Consider the following 20,166-nt stretch of genomic DNA (forward strand, 5'->3'; position numbering starts at 1 on the left):
CCTTCCCCTCATACATCTTTCCTTTCCCAATTTCTCCGTTGCTTTTCTTTTAGGCTTGTCTGTTGCAAGTAGAACCTGTATAGCATACAGCTAGACAAAAAACATTAATTAATTTTCCCTAAAAATACTAACTCTCTTTATAGATCTCTTAATTAACCACTCTTATAACCATCTCCCTCCCTCCCTGCTCAGAAGCACAAAGCTTCTGCACTCCCTGCTGTCCCCTTTTGCCTGCATGCCCCCAGCACAGGCTGCTCCTGCCATAAGCCATCATCTCTTTAATAGCAGCAGTATTATTTTTGGTGCAGCAGGAACTTCATCCTGCCCTACTTCATGCAGTGTACTTTGCCTTCTTTCCTCCTTGCACGAGTTGTTGCTGCAGCTTATAATCACACACACTCTGCTCCCCTTCTGTTACAGCTTCAAAGCACTCTAGATTTTTTCATTTGCCTCTCCTACAGCTCCAAGACACTGAGTGATGCAGAGAACCTCCTACAGCCAGAAAGTAACTGTGATTTTTAGCAATGATGTTTGCTCTAACTATATAAAGCACACTTAAGAAGACACATAATAAGTAGGTTGGAGGGAAGTGGTAGCAACCCACCCACTATGTTCCTTTTAGCTAACCCTTTAATTAAATATTAAAGATACGGTTCTCAGGAAGATTTAAAATAACCCACTGATGGAAAAAAAGAGGTTAAAAACCAGCAGAAAATGCAATAATCCCCCCCAAAGACTTACCACACCTTCATGCTGTTTTTAATATAATTTTACTGTGCTGATGAGGGAAGAGCTTTTCTGAAGGGAAATAACAAACCTTATGCCTTCCAGTGCTATATCACTCTCTATGTTCTTAGGGAGTTCTGCTAGGGATTATAAATTATTTGATGCTTAACTAAACATACCAGTTTCCTCTTCCATAAGGGAAAGCAAAGAAAGTTTATAAAAATTGAGAAAGTGAATTACTTGAAATGTTACTTCTCACTCAAAAGACAGATTCTGCTGCTAGATGCACAGAACTGATACACAGTTTGAGAGGAAAAGTACATATACACACTGCTTATAGCCCCTTCTCCAAGTATAAAGCAGAGTGAGATAAATGACAGCAAGATCTGGGCAGATTTGTGGTACGAAGCATTTCTCTTTGTAACTGAATTAAGGCACACCACAAATGATCACAGGAGAAAGAGAAGTGACTGCTGATGGAGATCAGAAGTGCAAGAAACCAGGTATGCCCACAAAACTGGGTGGCTCTGACCTGCATATTCCTTTTAGTGAAGGCTTTGATTATTTTTCTCTGTATCTAGCTGACAAAGCACAACAACCTCACTAAGCAGTGTTTTTGCACCAGAACTGCAAGAATATCTGCTCTGCTGCTTCTTCTCTTGTGTTTGAATTTCACTGTACTGCTTTTGTTCTTCTATGCTGCGTGTAGTTTTAAATCAAACTCCAGACCACCAAGCTCTCTGTATCGTCTCCAATATTGCTGTAATACAAACAGAAACTGGTCAACCATTTTGATTTGTTCTCATGGTAGCCATATAATGGAAAGTGCTTCCAAACACACACTGCCTTCCCCCTCCAAATCAGTCCTACAATCGATACTGTCCTACTTTCAATTAAAAAGCACCACCACAACAGATACATCTATATGGTGCTTAGAATCTCACAAAAGAAAACCCATTACTTTAAATACAAAAGCTGGCCAAAATGATTGAATTCCTGAGGCAACAGAAATAATACTGGTGATTTTATTCAGCACATGTCCAATATGATTTTCCATTTGGAATCCACATTTTTTAATGCTTTTCTATACCATTCTTAACATTACCTTCCATTTTTATGGAGTCCCTTAGAAAGTTGTTTTTTTCAATTTGTTTACCAGAAAACTTAAATTTTAATGATTAAATAATAGGTCATTTATATACATCAGTGGGTTTTCTCAGATACTGGGCTCTAAGTACATACAATGTCTATTGAATGAAAAGAAAAAAGAAAAATTTCAGTCATGCAAATAATCTTACAAACCATGTCCCATTTGACTCGAAAGTTTTTACTCTGTTACTGGCATATAATTTCAAAATCAAACAGATAAAATTTTAAGGTTACTTTGTCCATTTCCACTCATTTGTTTTGCTGTTTTGAAGATCTGACAGGCCACATGCTACTGCAGAAGGTACCAGCAACATAATCATTGTTCTGCTACCACTGACTAACCCCTCTGAGCCCTGGTGCAGATGTGTTTTAAAAAAACACCTAACCTTGAGCTAACCGCACTGGTTTACTTCTGAACAGCACATCACAATATCAGCACAGAGAGCACATTGTAACTGGCTGGGTGATTCCCCTTAATAATTTTTCAACACTAGGACCTTTCAGCATTTTAATTCTGGTTTCATTTATGAATTAAAGGTCATATACAGAGCACAAATGAAGTCTAAATTTAGTCACAGCAGACCACAGCTCCACATAAAGACAAATCTTCAAGTTATGTTGACCTGCTAGTAGACAAAGATAAACAGCACAGCAAACATGTACCTGCAATGCACTGCTTCCCTATTAAATATTAACAGTTTCACTTACATTTAAATGAACTGAGCAGTAATGGATAGACTTTCCAGTACTGCTGTTTGGTGCTGCTGTCATGGAAAGAAGCTGAAAACAATGTGGGCTGTATGGGGGCAAATGACACAACTCAGCATCCACTCAAGTGACTTCAATGATGACCATTCTCCAGTCTTGAAATATAATCCCACACAGCATTTTTTTCCTCTCCCTCTGTAAACACATCTGTTCATAAATAACTTAGATGTCTCCTTGACATTCATGTTATGTAACTGAAGCTGAAGTAGAAAAGGATGGGCGATGTACAGCACTGAGGAGATGTCACAGTACTTTTGTTCAGCATTTTTGTCAAGTGCAGGTTGCTAGCATCAGCCATCAGAGACAGGTGGAGTGACCCACCCATATTTTTCATGGGTCTTCACCAAACTCTTAAAAGTTGCTTCAGCTTCCTTTCGACTGAATGACTTTTTTGATTTGCCAGCTTTTCTGCAGATACGGCCCTGCACCAAACACAAAAAGAAAACCTTCATTAAAGACATGAAAACGCATCTGGAAACCACAGCTTAACTTTTCAACTCGTCAGGTTGAGAGGCATTCACTTACGGGTTCCAGCAAGCATAGTTCCCAAACTTGAGCAGACAAATGCATTATTAGAGAGGATTTAAAATGATATTCTGTGAACGGGTAAAAAGGAGGGAAAGGAAAAAAAAATTAAAAAAAAAAAGGTGGCATCTGCTGCTGTTTTTTCCCCAGTGAATCCCAGTTCTGGCATGCTGCCCCACTTACAGCAACCCGCAGCGGCCGTGCCTCAGGGCTCGCCTCCCTCTCCACTGCTCCGGGACAACGCCGGCATTCTGTGTTTGGCGTGAGGCCCCTCATGCTCACCCCTCCTGCCTCTCCTGCCCAGCTAGGGGAAGCCCTGGCAGACAGTGACTGCCCGGGCACGGGCACTCTCAGGGCTGCCAATGCCACACTCCCCACTGCCACCGTGCAAGGACACCAAAAATTACATCCATCCCACAGAACATACTACATTCCTCTTCCTGCAACCTACCCCTGAGAAATTAACACCTCTGCCCTTTCTAAAAGGAGTGCCTTAAACCAACTTGCTTCCACCTTAAATTGAAAGTTCTAATTTGTTTATTACTCCTTCATGCCAAGTTTGATAATGAATGAAAATATACTTATTTGCATATACTGCATTTTTATTACTCTAATAGATATTATTTCTAACAGCACAGTTGTATGAATATTCAAATTCTTGTTTGGCAGTAGAAACTTTTACTGAGTTATCAGTAGCTTACCTTATTTTTTGCACTCCTCTGTGTCAATTACCAACCAACAGAGACACAAAAAAGAATGACCGCTGCAGATTAATACCACTCTACAACAATTAATACCTTTAAAAAAATAATTAAAATAAATACATTTAAATTATTTATGCCTACTGTATTTATTACAAAAAAGAAGTTTATTAAAGTCACTAGTCTAGTAAATTCAGTAATTGTTTGATAGATTGCACTGAAAGCCTTTCAAATACAATCAGTACAAATAAATACAAATAAACTGTATTTGATGAGTGGACACCATATTACAGTTTCACAATTATTAAGAACCAAGTTAGTATGTTCTCATTTTTTCTGTTCTTTAGCTCAAAAATAATCTTTTTCTTCCCTGATTTCCCTGTCAATTTGGAATTTAACCCAAAAATTGGCATTTGCAATAGCATGCAATAAATACAAAGAAAATAGCCAGGTGTATAGAGGGTAGAAAAGGGGGAAAATGAGAAAAAAAGAAAACAAAATCTGTCCTAGGAGTATCAAATTTACGTTTACAGACCAAAATGAGTAAGATTAGCCTGCAGTGTGGACAAACAATTTCTTTCTAGAAAGCTGTCACAATATTGCAGAGGCTCTTTTGTGTGCAGCACTGCTCCTGTTACAGCAAAACTATTGACACATGAAAGAAAAAAGCTGTTTCCTACTCCTGGTTTAACAAATTATTTTTTGGTGCAATTTGAGTTGTCTCTCAGAGCATACCTTAACGAAAGATTACAAACAGCCTCCAGTTCCCACCTGGATTTATTCACAGTCAATTTATACCCATTTGTTTTTCCCCAATACATCAGTTTTACCAGCTGATGCTTTTCCTTGCCTTTCTCCCTAGCTGCCATTTACAGACTAGAAATCCATTTCCTCTTTAAACCCCCTTGATAGACCAAACAGCAAGACACTTTCTATGTCTCCACACAAATTTGGCAATTAATATACCCCAAATAAGGATGATCAATGGTTTTCAATTGAGTCCTGCTCATAAATTTTCTTAGAAAATGCTCATTTTTAGTTGTGACAGATGAAATAATTAAATAAAGCCAGGTAACATATTTTTAAAATCTTATTGAATAATTATCATACATAATTTTACCCATATATGATTATCAATCATAATTATTCTGTAGAAGTATTTTGGTTGTTACAAAACATTTTGTATTTTCTTCCTAATCTGGGGTTTTGTTGGAAGCACACTTAGAGAAACATAGGAAAAGATAAAATAAAGTACAACAGAAGATTAAATCAGCACAGAAAATTCTGTCCTCAAAATCTCACTAAGTACTTTTGAAAGTAAATATAAACTTGCTCTGCTGCTTAATTTCTAGATTAGATCCATTTGTCATCTCCTGTGTTTTGCACATTATCTTTTATCCTTTAAGGCCTTCTGAATTATAAGCATACCTTTCTTATACCTTTCTGAATTATATGCATACCATCTAGGACAGTATGATTCACATCTTCCCCAGCTTTTACGAAGTATTAATACAAAGTTGTATCTAGAAATAGGATCTTTCTGTTGTGAACAGCTCACGCTTAGTGTTGACTATGTACAGCCTTCAAAGCAGGACTGTAAGAATTCTCTGGTGTTGTAATGATGTAGTAAACATCATGACATCATGTAAAATGTTACTGGAGCCATATCAGGAAGGATATATGAAAGGAGCATCATTTCATGAGATTGTTCTGAAACCTTTCTGTTATTAATGCAACAGATCATTAAATCTACTTCCACTCTGGTACCATATACAGATTGTATGTGAACTGCACCATCAAAGACCAGCTAATTCTACCATGCTACAACCCAGTACAGTGTTTCTGTGCTTATACAGAAACTATGAGTGGCATGGTCAGCACTATTTCTTATCAACCAATATCCTGCCAGCTGTTTATAATCTGGATAAAATTTAACCTCCTAGACTGGAAGTTTCCCTATTTGCTGTATCAAGTAAAGCTGAGGTAAAAAGAAGGGAGGCTGGAAATTCACCTGACTAACTTCAGACACTTTCAAGCCTGAGTGGTATCTACTGTCTTACTGATTTTTAGTCTTCTGCCATTCCCAGAAAATTCTTCCCAAGTTTAAGTAAAAAATGTCATTTTGCATTGCAATTATAGAAGAAAGTGTCAAATGTTTTACCAGGCACTGCTACCAGCCCTGACTACAGTTTATTTGCAGCCTGCTACTTGAACATGCAGTCATTTTAAGTCTGGACAGGAACCTGTAAGTTGCTGCATTCTGTAAACATGATAGTGATGGTAAATACAGTATATAAATATGTGTTATCCACAGCTCTGTTGGGCATAACTGCATTTAGACCAATCCCCAAACCACATGTCACTACTTCTGGGGTAAGGAATACAGATCATTTGCATGGCAGATGTTTTTTGTTTTGTCCAGCACCACATCAAGGAAAGACATCTAACTGATATCTCAACAAGATCAAAACATTCCACAAGAGGTTAAAAACAACAGCAAAAACCCAAAGCCTTTCATAAAGATATCGCTGTCGACTTCAGCTCTGAGGAGTCACACCAGGAGCGTATTTAAATACTTGCAATACTTTCAGACACTCACAGAGTGCCTGAAAGTACCCCCTTCATAAAGGGATATCTGAAAACCTAATTAAAGAGTTGGAGAGAACATTTCAGATTTTGCCATCTGCTGTGACTTTATGTACTTATCAAGATATAATTTTAACAAGCTAGAAACATATGAAAGGTGAAAGCAATGCCACAGCACCCAACTGGTTTTTGTGCAGCCATGCTGAAGCGCAGGGGGACGTGTGCTGCACTCAGCCTCCTCCCTCACTCATGGCTCCTGCTGCGGCCAGCCTGCATGGCAGTGAGCAATTACATGCCACTCATCCAGGCTTTGCTCAAACTAATGAGCATGCACAAACAGCTGATAAGCATCCAGTCTATAACCCTGCTAATGGCGGGCAGAAAGACCTCCTGGAACACAATCTGCTGCAGGCAGCCTTCTCAGGACCCTGGCCAAACTAAAGGACAACCAACCACTCCCTCCTGCCATTGGGTCCAGCAAAAGACCCAAGGTGAATCTCACCTGGGCGTGCTCTTGAGTTGTCCTCCTGTCCTGGTTTCAGTTGCAATAGAGTTAATTTTCTTTCTAGTAGAAGTGGTGGTTTGGATTTTGCACGGGAATAATGTTGATAACACCCTGTTTTATCTGCTGCTGAGCAACGCTTACTCACACTAAGCCAAGGATTTTTCTCAGTGCCTTGTGCTCTAACAGTGAGCAGGTGCACAAGAAGCCAAGAGGGAATGTGGCCAGGACAGTGAGCTGAACTGGCGAAAGGGATGTTCCACATCACGCCCAGTGTATTAACTGGGGAGAGTTGGCTGGGAGGGGCCAATCACTGCTTGGGGATGGGGCTGGGCATGTGTCAGTGGGCAGTGAGTAATGGTATTTCTTGTGGTTTTTTGTCTGTCTTTAATTACAATTGGGATTTTTTGTTATTATTATAACTATTACTATTACATTTTACTTAGTTTCAATTATCAAATTCCTTATCTCAACCCACATTTTTTTCTTATTCTCCTCCCCAGCCAGCCAGGGGATGAGGTGAGGAAGTGACTGTCATATTTGCTTGGCAGCTGAGGTTAAAACATGACACATTCACAACTATGGACCTCTGTGGGCAAATCTGGGAGCCTTTCTACTTCCAAGTGATGTCACAGTAGTCTCTGTGAACACATATCCCCTTCATAATACTCTGTGACACTGAAGCACATCGTCAAAAATTTTCAACTCAACAACTATTAGCTCTTTAAAATCTGCCAGTACCACTATCAGCAATGTGCCATTTCAATTATTCCCCAGCATCACCAGACCACAAAGCAGTCCAAAGACAGAGTTAAGTCCTGTACAGAAACCAAATATGAAGCCTGAAACTCTTGAGCTCACTATGACCATGTATTCACTCATAGCTGGCCTATGCTGTCATGAAAAGCAGTCTTGACATTTCTTCTGGTCCTTCCAGTCAGGACAGCCTCAAGAGGATTTCTCTGGACAAAGGGAGTTCCCTCTCTTGTCAAATAAATGATAGAAGCTCCCAGATTCAAACCAAATAATTTCAAAACAGTACCAGGTGTGCTTCCATGTGTGTCCTGTTGGAACTCCCTAGAAGGACAAGACTATGTAACAGAGGTCAGTCTTCCACAGGATCATACAATCATCAAAAGTACTGTCTGGAAGGGACCTGTTGTATTCTCCAAGTCCAGCTTAGACACTTGGAGCTGAACTGCCAACACAGGTCAGCTGTGGCACTGCACAGACAGGTCCTGAACCCTTCAAGGCTGTGCTCAGTCCACTCTTGATGCCACTCCCTGCTTTATTAGGTCCCAAATTTTCAGCGATTTAGTGTACACAGCCTTTAATGTACACATGAGCCCTTATAAAACTGATGTTATTGTGGAAACAATGTAACCCCTGTGCTGTGTATCTCTGAGGTGTCACAACAAACCTTCAGTCACATACAGAGATTTTACCTGGACCAGCTAACAAAAAGCTGTGTACATTTCCAGTAGTGACCAGCTAAGAGACTCAGAAGCAGGCAAACCTTCATGCTGTTAGCATGGCTCTTAACACAATCTCCTCAGCTCTGTGTACTTTCATTAGTACTTTCAATGCAAATAACTCCAGGTTGGTCTCCCAAGGGCAAATCACACATGCCTTCTGCACATGGGGCTAAACTTGGCCCATCATGTAGGCTACCGTAAGGACACACAGATGTCTGCAGTTTCCTTTTCTGCCTCCAACTCTTAACAGATCTCTATAGCAGGTTCTGCTAACCCAACCGTAGGTAAATGTCAAGAGATGGAAAACAAGGAGACAGCAAGAAGCACACAAAAGACTGCAGGAAGTTACTGTGCCAGACACAGCACCTGTGGTGATGCCTCCATTGACAGGAAGATGTTCCACAAGGATATGCCCATTCTCCAAGTCTGTTGTGCCAGGCTTCTTCATGGATGACACAAAATCTATGGATTTCCTAAATACTAAGGCATGCTATGAGTTTTAGTAAGTAACATGTTCCATAATGTGCCAGTGACTAATGGCCTTGGGCCCCAACTATTCTATACAAACATACTCATTTTCTGATAAGGAACAGAGGTACTCAGTGCTTAAGCCTGAACCAGCCTTATCCTAGAATATTTAAACAAGCTTTCAGAAGAAAATATTTCCACTGGCTTTAGAGACGCATTCAAAAGCAGAATGATGCTGAAGTGAGAACTGTCATGGTCTCAGTGCAGTGATTGCAATGTGTCACAACATCACTGTTAGAGAGCAATATACAGTCTCTCCCCCCAGTTACATGGTTTATCATTTTTTTCCTTCATGTACTGATGAGGCACAGTTAATCATGTCTCAAAAATGGCACACAATTTATATTGCACTGTATATGATTATGAGCTATAGCTAAAATAAAGTGGTATAGAAAGTGATACAGACAAATACTCATAAGGTTGCAGCATAAGTGAATGAAAACAAGGAGGTTTTCCTGCAATGTGCAATTTCCAAAGCCTTCCATGCCTTTTTTGGTCTTTTTTTTCAGAATAATCTACAAAAGAAGTGAAAACGTAGCAAGTTCTGGGTTTAAAGCATCCTATGAATTGTGCCTTCTGGGAGCATAACTGTTCTTTGTCCAGGAAAAAGAAATCTGAGTTACAGCGGAATAATCATTTATGCTCATTTGTCTGTGCCAGTAGCTCTTAATCGATACAAATGCTTACAGCTCCAATCTCTGTCTGGCAGCTCCAGAGCACTGTGTTGCTCTTCCTCGCTTTTCCCTAAGTCAGCACCTAGCTGGCAGCGTGATTTCAGCACAGATGAGGGTTAAAAAATTCCCTCCCTGTATTTTATGGGTGGGACAAACTCTGTGCTGGCAAAAGAATAAGAAAATTTGGGTAGCTGGCTAAATTACTGGTGACTCAAGCATCTCCAAGGCTGAAGGTATGACAACATGGTGGGCTTCTGTCAAAAGAGACAGTCCCTGTTCCCTGCTACCAGAAAGGCACTTGCTAGTCTAGGTGACAGAGGGATGTTTTCTCTGCTATGTATTCTCACTCTTTTGCAGAGCTCCATGGACTACCTCTTTGTGGAATCAGGCACTGGCAGAGTTCCTGAGGGCCAGCCCAGGTGAGAAGGCTGGGAACATGACAGCAACTCTGCATAAGCCCACAGGTCCTCCACATCAGGAACCTGAAGCTACCCAAGTCAAACACAGTCATGGGTGTGAACCAAACCAAAGCAAAGTCAACCCAACCATCCTTTGTGACAGGCTGTAAAGACAAAGGCACCACAACAATGCTTATCTTCACATTCCCCTAAGTTTTAGAATGGTAAGCAAAAAAAGAGAACAAAACAGTAGTAAAAAGCAGGCTGCCTCTGGGAACATCTAATCAAGTTAAACCCAAATTTAGTAAGATCAAAGTCACAGATGGATGTGCTTTTCTCCTGCTATTTATATGAATGTACCAATCTCCTGACTGCACTACTGATGCACATGGACATCTACGCAGACAGCCTAAACGTCTGAGTGAGGCACACTTCTTTAAGCACATATCCTCAAATGACCTTTGGGTCTATTATAAATTTGTCTGTACTTCACATGTGGGAAAGAGGAATACAGTGAAGTTATATGACTTGCCCATGACTGCACCTGAAGTCACTGGCAAAACCTGTAAGCTAAACTCGCACCACCTTTTCTCAGGCTAAGTGCTCAAACTGTGAACAACCTCCTCCCACAAATAATTACAGAACACTTCAATGTCAGGTATATTTTAGTGGAAATAATATTATCAAATTTACATAAAACTTAATATTTATAGAAATTCATAGATAATTTGAAAAACTAATAGCATCAATTTCTTCTGTTTTGCTGTGCTTTGTTTTTTTCATGGACATGTATTATGGAAATGAGCCCTTCTTACTGCAGCTGGGGGCTTGCTACCATTTGTAGCATGAGCCTAGAAGTAAGAGAAATACCAAGTCATTCCACAGCTCATAAAACCTGACTATGACAAGCATCTGAGCTCCAAGCCATTTCATAATGCAGGCTTATGTCTTCCTTCATCGGGTTTATTTTAACACGTCTTTGAATGCAGGTTTGGGATTATAACTGACTTGTAACTCTGTCAAGGAATCACTGCAGAAGATCCATAGGTTTTGGAGAGCCTGTGCACCAAAGGATTAAATCAGTGAGGATCATCAATTTTAACACACAAGATTGTGAAGCAGATAAAAAGACATTTTCCAAGGACAGACTCTGCACATGCACGAGGCAGGCATGCATCTGCAACATGTGGTTGAGGACAGAGATGCCTGATGTATCCTTCCTCAGTGTAACTTTTAATGGGAATGGGGCAAATCAGAGTGGCACCTTAATCCTGTTTCAGAAGAGGAATAACCTTAACATCTGAAGTGTGGTGCCCACTTATCTTTTCTGTGCACACTGGTAGGGACTACAAATTCACTTTCATCAAAGCACACCTACACTTCACCCTAGCTCAGACACTTTCAATTCCCGTAGCCCTCATTTCACTGTGAGCCAGTTTAGGTAACAGTATCACATCCTTCATGTAAAGCTTGTCCTGAGACCTCCAGGATCTACTCAGTTACTGCTGTTTGCAGATAGTGTTGAAGGCAAACACCATGCAACGCTCAACAGCCTCCAGAAATGACCTGTGGAGTACAACTCAGACCAGACCTAGCACTTTAAAAAAATACCATCCAAGAGAAACCTGCTGTTCCATTTACAAGTTCAACAACTGGATCCTGTGCACCTTACAATTAAGACACGTTTTGAGCCATTCAGCCAGCATAACTACCACAGCATCTGAGGTTCTCCCTGTTTAACTGCAGAGAAATTGCACCCAGCAATCCTCCTACCGCCCATCTCCATTTGCACTGAATGTCAGCATTACCTTTTTTGGCATTTACAGGAGAAAACTGGAAACTGCATGTGAAGGACTGAATACATCACAGAAAAGAAGAGCCCTTCACTGACTTTCACAAGCCCAAAGGAGCATACACAAGAAAAAGAAATGCAGTAAATATTTTGTTACTTAACCACTGTACCACTTTGTGAGAGCAGATGCCCACAGGGGGACATGCCACAGATCATGCCTGGCAATCAGACTCCCAGGATATGAGGAGCTGAATTAATGTGGAGTTACAAATCTTCAATCTGGAAGTGTCCGGTCATGCATGGAAATCCCTGGGCATTGTGTGTATGCTAGAAAAGCTGCATATTTTCAAGGCTAGCCTGAAAAAGGAAGAGTAAATCATCCTCAGAATAGAAAGTGGGTTATTTAGGCTACTCCTTCAGGACATCACCCTTCATGACTTGGCTTTTTTCATTTGAAAAAATAAAATTTTCAATTAAATATCTGACAAAGCACCCCAATGCTTCATGGTTCTCTCTACCTGAACACTCACACTGAAGAAAATGAGCACATATAAAATTCAGGGAAGAAGAATCTTGTTCTTTTCAGCAAATTCAATTTTCTCACAAAATCCAAAGCCACAATTCTTTCAAATTCTTATTTAGCAGATCAGCTAAGTGTTGCCAAGAAGAATAAAAGCATGTTTTAAAATTAGTAATTTGGCTCAATTTAGGAATTTCATTTATTTGATGACTATTTTAACAGTAATAAGTATAGTTGAAAGTATTTTAAAATTTTCAATTTTATGCTTTGAAGGAGAAAAATGGAGATTATGCTCCCTTCGCTTTTTAAAATAATTAAACCAACCTCCTATTTCAATGAATCGGAATCTCTTTGTCTTTCTTCCTCTCAGTAGAATATATTTGCATAATAATAGTGGATGGTCAGAACACCAATATATCAGAGTACACATGAACAATTATTTTTTCCAGCCTGTTTATCAGGCCCAGCATCTCAATACACATGCTCCCATTCAAACTTCAGCTTCCAATCCTATGTTTCTCAAATTAAATGAGACATCTCAGAAGGCCAATAGATCTGATCTCCCTCTGTAGATAAACAGAGATTCTGTTATCTCTTTGGCCCAGCATTTAGACTTTTTCATGGGAAACAAGTTCCCTAATGCAATCTTGGTCTCCTCTGTCATCTTTGTATATGAGTCAATGTTTTTCACCCACTAAAGCAACATTTACTCCCTTGAGGATAACCATCATCACTTGCTTAGGCAACTAATCAAAAGCAAAAAGTGAAAGAATTCCATTTTTTAAGGACCTAATAGGATACAGTGGCTCCACATAATTCAGAGACCACTGTGCTCTCTGTTCATTTCTGCAGCCTTTGAGATTAACTGATTTATTCATGACTACACTCCTCAAATCCAACATCTGGAGTATGAAAATCCATGGATCTGCAATTAATTTCTGCTATACATATTTGAAAGACCTGGAGTCTGCTGACATCCTGGACACTGTGCAAGTCCCATCTGCTAACTGCTTGCTCACACTTGTTTGAAAGGATGAAGTGGGAGTTATCTAGACTATGATTAACAGCTACCTTCTGTAGCTGTTTGTCATAAAACGAGCCCATTTCTGCTGTTTCAATCTGGTAAAACTCAGCTGGGATATTCAAATCTTTAACCTGGAAAGATAAATCCATTCAACAGTCATACAAGGCACACAGCATTTGAAGCAAATGAACAGTGTTCCACTGAGATATTTCTAATGTTACAATGTGACGGATCAAAGTACTAAACACAAACAATTTTATTTGAATTAAGGACATTTTCTGATACTAAATTAAAGCTTAACTATAAACCATGTTCTGATTTTTCTTTAAATCATAATACGGAAGCCAATAACAGCAATAATACTCAGAATCAGGGATATTATGTTCCTATTGTAATATGTCCTGGCAAAATTTCTATATTTCTTCTATTCTCTACAAGAATCCTGAAAAAAAAAATTATGCTCCTCCTATTCACTGGAAGAACTGGAAGAATAACTTCCCTCAAAACAAAGACCTTTTTTCATGACAATCTGCAGAGCTGACAGTTACCTGACAGCTGCCTTTGTCTGGCAGTCCATTTTCCATGGAGAGAACAAGGGACTTGTAAAAAAGAGGACAGAGCATCTAGCGGTCAGCACTACTGCAAGCTTACATCTAAAGTCCCCAGGGCATCAGGTGCTGCTCTGTTTGTTGCTCTCAAAAAAAGAAAAAACCCAAACCCCTGCTGCATTACTTGGACACTGACATATATAGCTTTGTCCTCTTCTAAATGTCCACCAAACCATTCTGTCCAGTGAGAAACAACATATCTATTAGAAGACACAAAACCCTCTCTTTTAGACAAAGTTTGCTCCTTTTCCATTGGGACCACATCATTTACCATGTTTTCAAAGGAGAGAGATGACTCCTCCCTGAAACATGGGCATTGGTTTCATCTGTGCACACTGTCACTCAAGGAGAGCCATGATGAACCTCCTGCTGCAACACCCCTCTCTTAAAACCTCCCTCCCTCCCTTGATATTATTGTGACAATGACATTATCTGGAAGTGGAGAGCAACTAATTTTTAAACCTCTCTCTGAAATGATCAATAAATCGTTTTAAAGGGCTAAGAAGAAGTAACACTCATTGGGCCACTTCCATGGCCTGGATAGACACAGAGAGACAGACACGTTGAATAGTTGCCTCCAGGACAATAAACAACTGCTATTTAAATTATTTCATTAGCATCACCTCACCTCCCTGACTGGCACCCCAGCTCCACAGTGGAACATGGCGACTGTTTTGCCGGTTCAGCAGGACCAAGCTCTTGCCTGTCATGACGGGAGCCAGCGAGCAGCTGACTGTGCAGGAAGCAAGTACAAAGTCATCCCTTTAAAAGCAAGGCTACAGTTGAGTTAAGGACAACACCAAATTTTTTTTAAATAAGATTCTGGATCCGAGACAGATAAACAGTCTTCGGCCTTTGATGTACTGAGAATTCTCCTCAAGACACTGACTAGAGCTGTGTGAATAATTGATTTTCGCAGCTGAATAGCTGAAGCAACCAACCAAACAAACCCCAACTTGTTAATTAACATTTTTTTTCCTTGAAAACTGAGGGGAAAAAAAAGTTAAATTTGATTGTTGAATTGTTATATTCAAACAAAAGTAATTTCTCTTCCATTTTAAGAATTTTTATTTACAGACAAAAGAAAAGTCTAAAAATACAATGCCAGATTCATGATAGGAAGCTAGGGTGTGCATCCCATAAGGTAGGGTATCTCTTATGCAAGGTCAGCTGAGGCATACGGTTCCTGCTTGGTGAAATCTAGAAACAGCCACCCTGCTTTAAAATCCAAGCCCCAGGAGATATGCTCAGGTCTGGGAACTTGGACACAGCTTTTCACCACTTATAAGTGCAATGCTGAAAAGTAACAGAAAAGTGCTAACTCTTGATTTCTCTGTTGCACATTTAAGTTTCTGTACAGACACAACTCCTGAGTGACATCCCATAAGATGTCAGAATTACTTACCTCAATTTCTATTCTACTCTACTAAAAGGTCTGTGAAATCCATGAAAAAACATCTGGGTTTGTCATGAATCTTAACTGTCTGAAAATGTATTTTTAATGTTAATTTTATCTGCTTTTGTATCACTCTGTCAAAAAGCAGAAGGTCATACATACTCACAGTTACTACTAGCTCTCCCAGCAGACCAAGGAGTGCTGTTCCTCTTTGAAAAACCAGCAGTGAATGACAGCGCCACAGCTGGCTCAGCAAAATGGGACTGATGAAAAACGTCTCATGAAATGAGCCACCTTGGTTCTATCCCCTGAATTGCCTCAAGGAGGAAGGTGTGCCAGTGGAACGCTCAGCCCTGCCCACTCACACTGGCACCCGTGCCAGCCAGGTGCGCTCTTGGATGCGTCACAGGCTAGAGTATTCACAGTGATCTCATGCTAAATCATGGCGCTGGGAACCAGTGACATTTCTCTGGAAGGCCCCTTTGACTCACTCGTGGCAGCAGTGCCTTATGTCTCCCTCAGCCAGATAGCTGCTGCCATTTGCTCAGGCAGGTTCATTCTGAGACGATGTAGGATGGCTCTCACCTTTCCAGCCTTGCTGATGAACAGCATCTTGAGTATTTCATGCTACTGCAGTGTTGCAGGCTGCTTACAGAAATTACACAATTAATCTGGTAAAAGCCATGGCTATTTGTTCAAGACATCTCCTTGCAGGCACCAAGACTGCCCACAGCATGACAGGAGTCACCCAAACCTGGCCATACAGCTCTGGGGAATGCAGCACCTCAGCCCTCTATGCTCCATCGGCTCCATTTTTCTTTTTAAAAACTAACTGGTCAAAAGTAGATCACCTGTAAAATGAAACAGGGATAGGGGAGCGCCAGTTGTATTTTAAGCCCTATTATGCAATGGAGTGGGGATTACATAATGAGGGGAGTGCAATTACAGAAATGTGGCTCCCACAGAGCCCAGCTACAGTGAATGACCAGCAAACCCATCAGAGGCAACATCTCTCTAACCCAGAAAATAAATGTACCGACCATACTGCTTAATAACCTTTCCACTTGGATTGAACAGTCTGAGAGGTTGACACGTGCCGTGTTATATCAATTTAACTACTAAGTTACTGTCAGCAGTTTATTTCTGCCTTTTTTTAAATCCCAGTTCTTTTTTTGTCTTAATTGACTTTGCAAACTTCTGGGAAAATGTTATTGACACTCTTGCTCTCTAAATGTATTTATTAACGATGCACACATAAACACCCTCTGGTAATCAAAAATTACTACTACTTTCTGGAAATCTCTTAAGTGGCTTAGAGAAGAAAATTGTCAGATTATATAGCTACTATAAAATACATATATTATATTTACTACTAATTACTACTATTACTATTAATTTACTACTACTATATATATTATATTTACTATTAATAAAACAATTATATATATATATTATATATTACTACTAATAAAACAATTCAGTGCTTCTCTTCACTGAGCCATTTTATAATCCCAGTAAGTATTCATATAACCCCTTTAACATTCAACACCACAGAAAGAGGCTGAATTGTTAAAAAATGGGAGAATTTACCATAGTCCTCCTAAATTCTTGAAACAAGTAACAAGAACTATGACCTCTCTAAAAGAGACAGGTTAACAAACAGTAAGATGCAGTAACAGCAGCTTCAAAACTTCAATGTACCTCAGGCTCCATGTTAATTAAAAAAATTTTTTTTTCCCTTGGTAGATGTTTTTCTTATATCCCAAGGTGACCTAGGAAACTTGACCACTTGAAATGAAGTGCAGAGAAAAACACTATCTGATTTAAAAAAGGAGCAGTAGGCCCAAATCAAATAGGTTAAAAGGAGTACAAGCCACTTATAAAAGAGCCTGTTGAAAAATCAAAATTAATTTCAGTCTTAAGAAGAAAGAAACCTTTACTTCTGCTCAGGCAAGCAGTTACATAGGAGCAACAGGACTAACCTCATTTTTAAGCAAATAAAAAGTATGTTATTATTTACTCTTTCCCCACCTCCTTGCGAAGACAAATCTAAGAAGTTACTTAGTATAATTTACTGATAGACATGGAGCTGCGCATGTCCCCCAACTTCAAGGGCATTCACAAACAGGAAAACTACTCTGTCATAGCCATGTGTGCATTGCCTGCCATAACATAAAGCGTAATGTAAGGCATAAAGCCAGCAATACTTGCGCATTTATTAAAAATGGGTTATGAAGTATTTCTCTCCTATGGATATTCTGCAGGAGAAAAAGGGAAAAAAACCCAAAACAAACCAGCAGAAAACTCAGGTCAGACGAGATCCTCTGCCGGGAGAAGCGATCACCTCCTTTTAACAGAACTGGCAGGAACCTTCTGGCTGCTGCAGCTGCAGTACCTGGCTCAAATAACTCGTTCCTTTCGGACCGGACCATTTGAAACCTGTACAAGTTTGCCAGCAGCTCGGGCAACGACTCCCGGTGTGACCCCGCGACATACCTCAGCGCAGTCTGCCAAACCCCAAAGCCGGGGTCGCCCCTTCTCCCCGGAGGGATGCTATGCAGGACAGCACAGACAAAGACCTGGGGGCAGCAGCTCCAGCGTCGCGCCCTCCGCCAGCTGCAGCACTGCACGCAAGGGACCAGCGAGTATGGCCGACTGCTTGGTGAAGAACGGGAGGCAGGAGGCTCCAATCCCAAACCCCACTGGAGCCCGGAGAGCCCTCTTTTGCTGTGGGGTGAAGGAGGTGCCCATCAGGGGTAACGAGCACGGTATCTTGGTGTGCCATAAGCGGCAGAGCTTATGAGGGACAGGGACAAAAGCGAGGCGGGAGGACGCGATGGATGCATGTGCTCCTCGTCCCTCCAAGCTGCCCTGCACCTCTGCCGCACCGGCCCGACAACGGATCCCAGAGCCAAACACGTGTGTCCCTGCCTTCGCTCCACTTGTGACACCAGGTCCTCGAGGAGACCGGGCCTGGTCGCCTTTGGGGTTCCCACCCGAACACCACTGAGACCCGCACCCCGAGTGATGGATGCGTGTGCTTCTCCCCGAGCAGGGAGCCCTACCTGCCCCTTGACGAGGCTGGCGGCGAACTGCCTCATAACGGCCTCCACGGTGTAGGCGCTGGACCAGCCGCGGGGTGTGAGCAGCTCCATACAGATGGCCCCGCCGTCCAGGACGTAGCCGTTCTCCAGGCGGGGGCTAAGCACCCTCATGAAGGGCGGCGAGAAGGGGAAGTTGTCGGGGAAGGTGAGGTTAAGTAGGATGTACTCCGTGTTGGTCTCCTTCATGTCCTGCCACAGCACCGAGTCCTTGTCAACCTGGTGCAGCTTCACATTCCAGTCGAAGAGGCTCTCGTCCACCAGCTCCACCGAGATGAAGCGGTCGCTGAGCCGCGCGATGTCCTGCAGCTCCTTCATTAGCCGCCGGGTCCGCACCTGCGTGCAGTGCTGCTGCCGGCCGGCGGGCACCAGTGCCGCCGACCCCGACCCGCACCCGGGGCCGGGCCGCTGCGCCGCCTCCTTGCCGGCGCCGGGCTCCCTGCCCACCTCCCGCGGCTTCTCCCGGCCGACTCCCGAGCGCGCCTGCTGCGGGGGCTGCTTGCCTGGCTCCGGCGCCTTCTTGTTCTTGTGGCCCCCGGGGCTGCCCTCGCTGCTGCTGCTGCTGCTGCTGCAGCCGATCCCGGGGGGGCCCTGCGGCTGCGGCTTGTTGCTGCTATTCTTCTGGTTGCCCCTACCGCGGAGTGAGGAGCCCTGCTGGCTGCTTCTGCGGTGGTGGTGGTGGTGCTTAGGGTCCTCCGTGTCCCGGCTGTGCAGCCGGATCAGCCCGATTTTCCGCAGCAGAGTAGCCATGTTGTCCGCGGCTCTGCAATCCCTCCCGCCTCTGAGCACCGGTGGGGCTCTAGTGTGGTTATTATCAATTTAAAGCTCGGCTCGAGGGGTTTGCTGTTGGCGGGCGGGCGGCGAAGCGCCTCTCCGCCGGTCCGGCTCGCAGAGAGGCGGCGGCAGTGCAGCCGCGGTGCCAGAGGATGTGCGGCCGTCGCTCAAACGCCTCCCCTGCCTAGTGCTGCGGCGGGGAGCATTGCCGCAGCGGGGCTACTCCCGCGGACATCACGGCCCCGCGGCCGTGGCCATGATCCCATGAAAAGGGATTGTGGGGGGGGAGGTAAGAAGGAAAAAAAAAAAATCCCCCAGTCGCCCGCACGGGAGAGCCCCCTCCCTCCCCCTGCACAGCGGCGGCGAAACCGCCTGCGCTGCAGAAGGCTTCCCCGGCACCTTCAGATCTCGCTCGGCCGAACCAATCCCCGGCAGCTCCCGGCGGGCCGGGCTCCGCGCTGCTCTGGGCACCTCCCCCAAGGGCGGCCTGGGGGGGCTCGGCTCCCGCCCGCGGCGCGGTCGGCCCTTTGTTCGGGGAGAGTGATCGCCCGCCCGGGCAGCGCCACCGCAGCCCTACTGCGCCCCCCGCGCCGCCTGAGCGCCTGGCGGCACCGCCGCTGCCGGGATCGGCGGGGCGGCGGCCGACGGGCAGCGCGGGCCCCGTCCTGTTCCGCTCCGCCCCGCGCTGCGGCAGCGGCAGCGGCCCCGCTGGCCGTGCGAGCCGGGGGCGATGACGGCGGGGAGGGGCCCCGGGACAGACCCGCGGGTGCGTGGGCAGGTGTTGCACGCGTACGTGTGTGTGTGCGCGCGTGTAGGCGCCCACACGGCTGGGAAACGACACCGCGGCAGCTCCATGCAACGTGTTTGCACGCGGACAGAGCCTGCACCTAGCCCAGAAACAGAACAGCTCTGTGGTCGT

The 20,166-nt window shown here is 43.2% G+C and overlaps 1 protein-coding gene across 3 annotated transcripts; it reads right to left on the minus strand.

Moving 5' to 3' along the window:
• Nucleotides 1–1,733: 1,733 nt before the first annotated feature.
• Nucleotides 1,734–19,881, minus strand: UBE2QL1 (ubiquitin conjugating enzyme E2 Q family like 1). Of its 3 annotated transcripts, XR_009276994.1 has the most exons (4): nucleotides 18,438–19,879; nucleotides 3,870–3,965; nucleotides 3,169–3,239; nucleotides 2,930–3,065 (listed from the first exon to the last, which is right to left on the minus strand). XR_009276994.1 is itself a non-coding variant. In XM_058833257.1 (2 exons), exons 1-2 carry the CDS (start codon nucleotides 19,221–19,223, stop codon nucleotides 2,934–2,936), a joined length of 918 nt encoding a protein of 305 aa, XP_058689240.1. In that variant the 5' UTR covers nucleotides 19,224–19,881; the 3' UTR covers nucleotides 1,734–2,933. The 3 variants fall into 3 exon arrangements, 1 of the variants encoding a protein (XP_058689240.1); XR_009276993.1 differs by lacking the exon at nucleotides 3,169–3,239 and having other exon boundaries at nucleotides 2,948–3,065; XM_058833257.1 differs by lacking the exons at nucleotides 3,169–3,239; nucleotides 3,870–3,965 and having other exon boundaries at nucleotides 1,734–3,065; nucleotides 18,438–19,881.
• Nucleotides 19,882–20,166: the final 285 nt, after the last annotated feature.

This window comes from Poecile atricapillus, chromosome 2 (genome assembly GCF_030490865.1).
Source record: "Poecile atricapillus isolate bPoeAtr1 chromosome 2, bPoeAtr1.hap1, whole genome shotgun sequence".
Taxonomy (NCBI): domain Eukaryota; kingdom Metazoa; phylum Chordata; class Aves; order Passeriformes; family Paridae; genus Poecile; species Poecile atricapillus.

What these genes read in the sequence shown, in the direction of transcription:
- UBE2QL1 (XM_058833257.1), bottom strand. Translation starts at nt 19,223, where the DNA reads ATGGCTACTCTGCTGCGGAAAATCGGGCTGATCCGGCTGCACAGCCGG. An exon ending in CCAGCCTCGTCAAGGGGCAG is followed by an intron (nt 3,066 to 18,437) that starts GTAGGGCTCCCT and finishes TGTTTGGTGCAG; the next exon opens with GGCCGTATCTGCAGAAAAGC.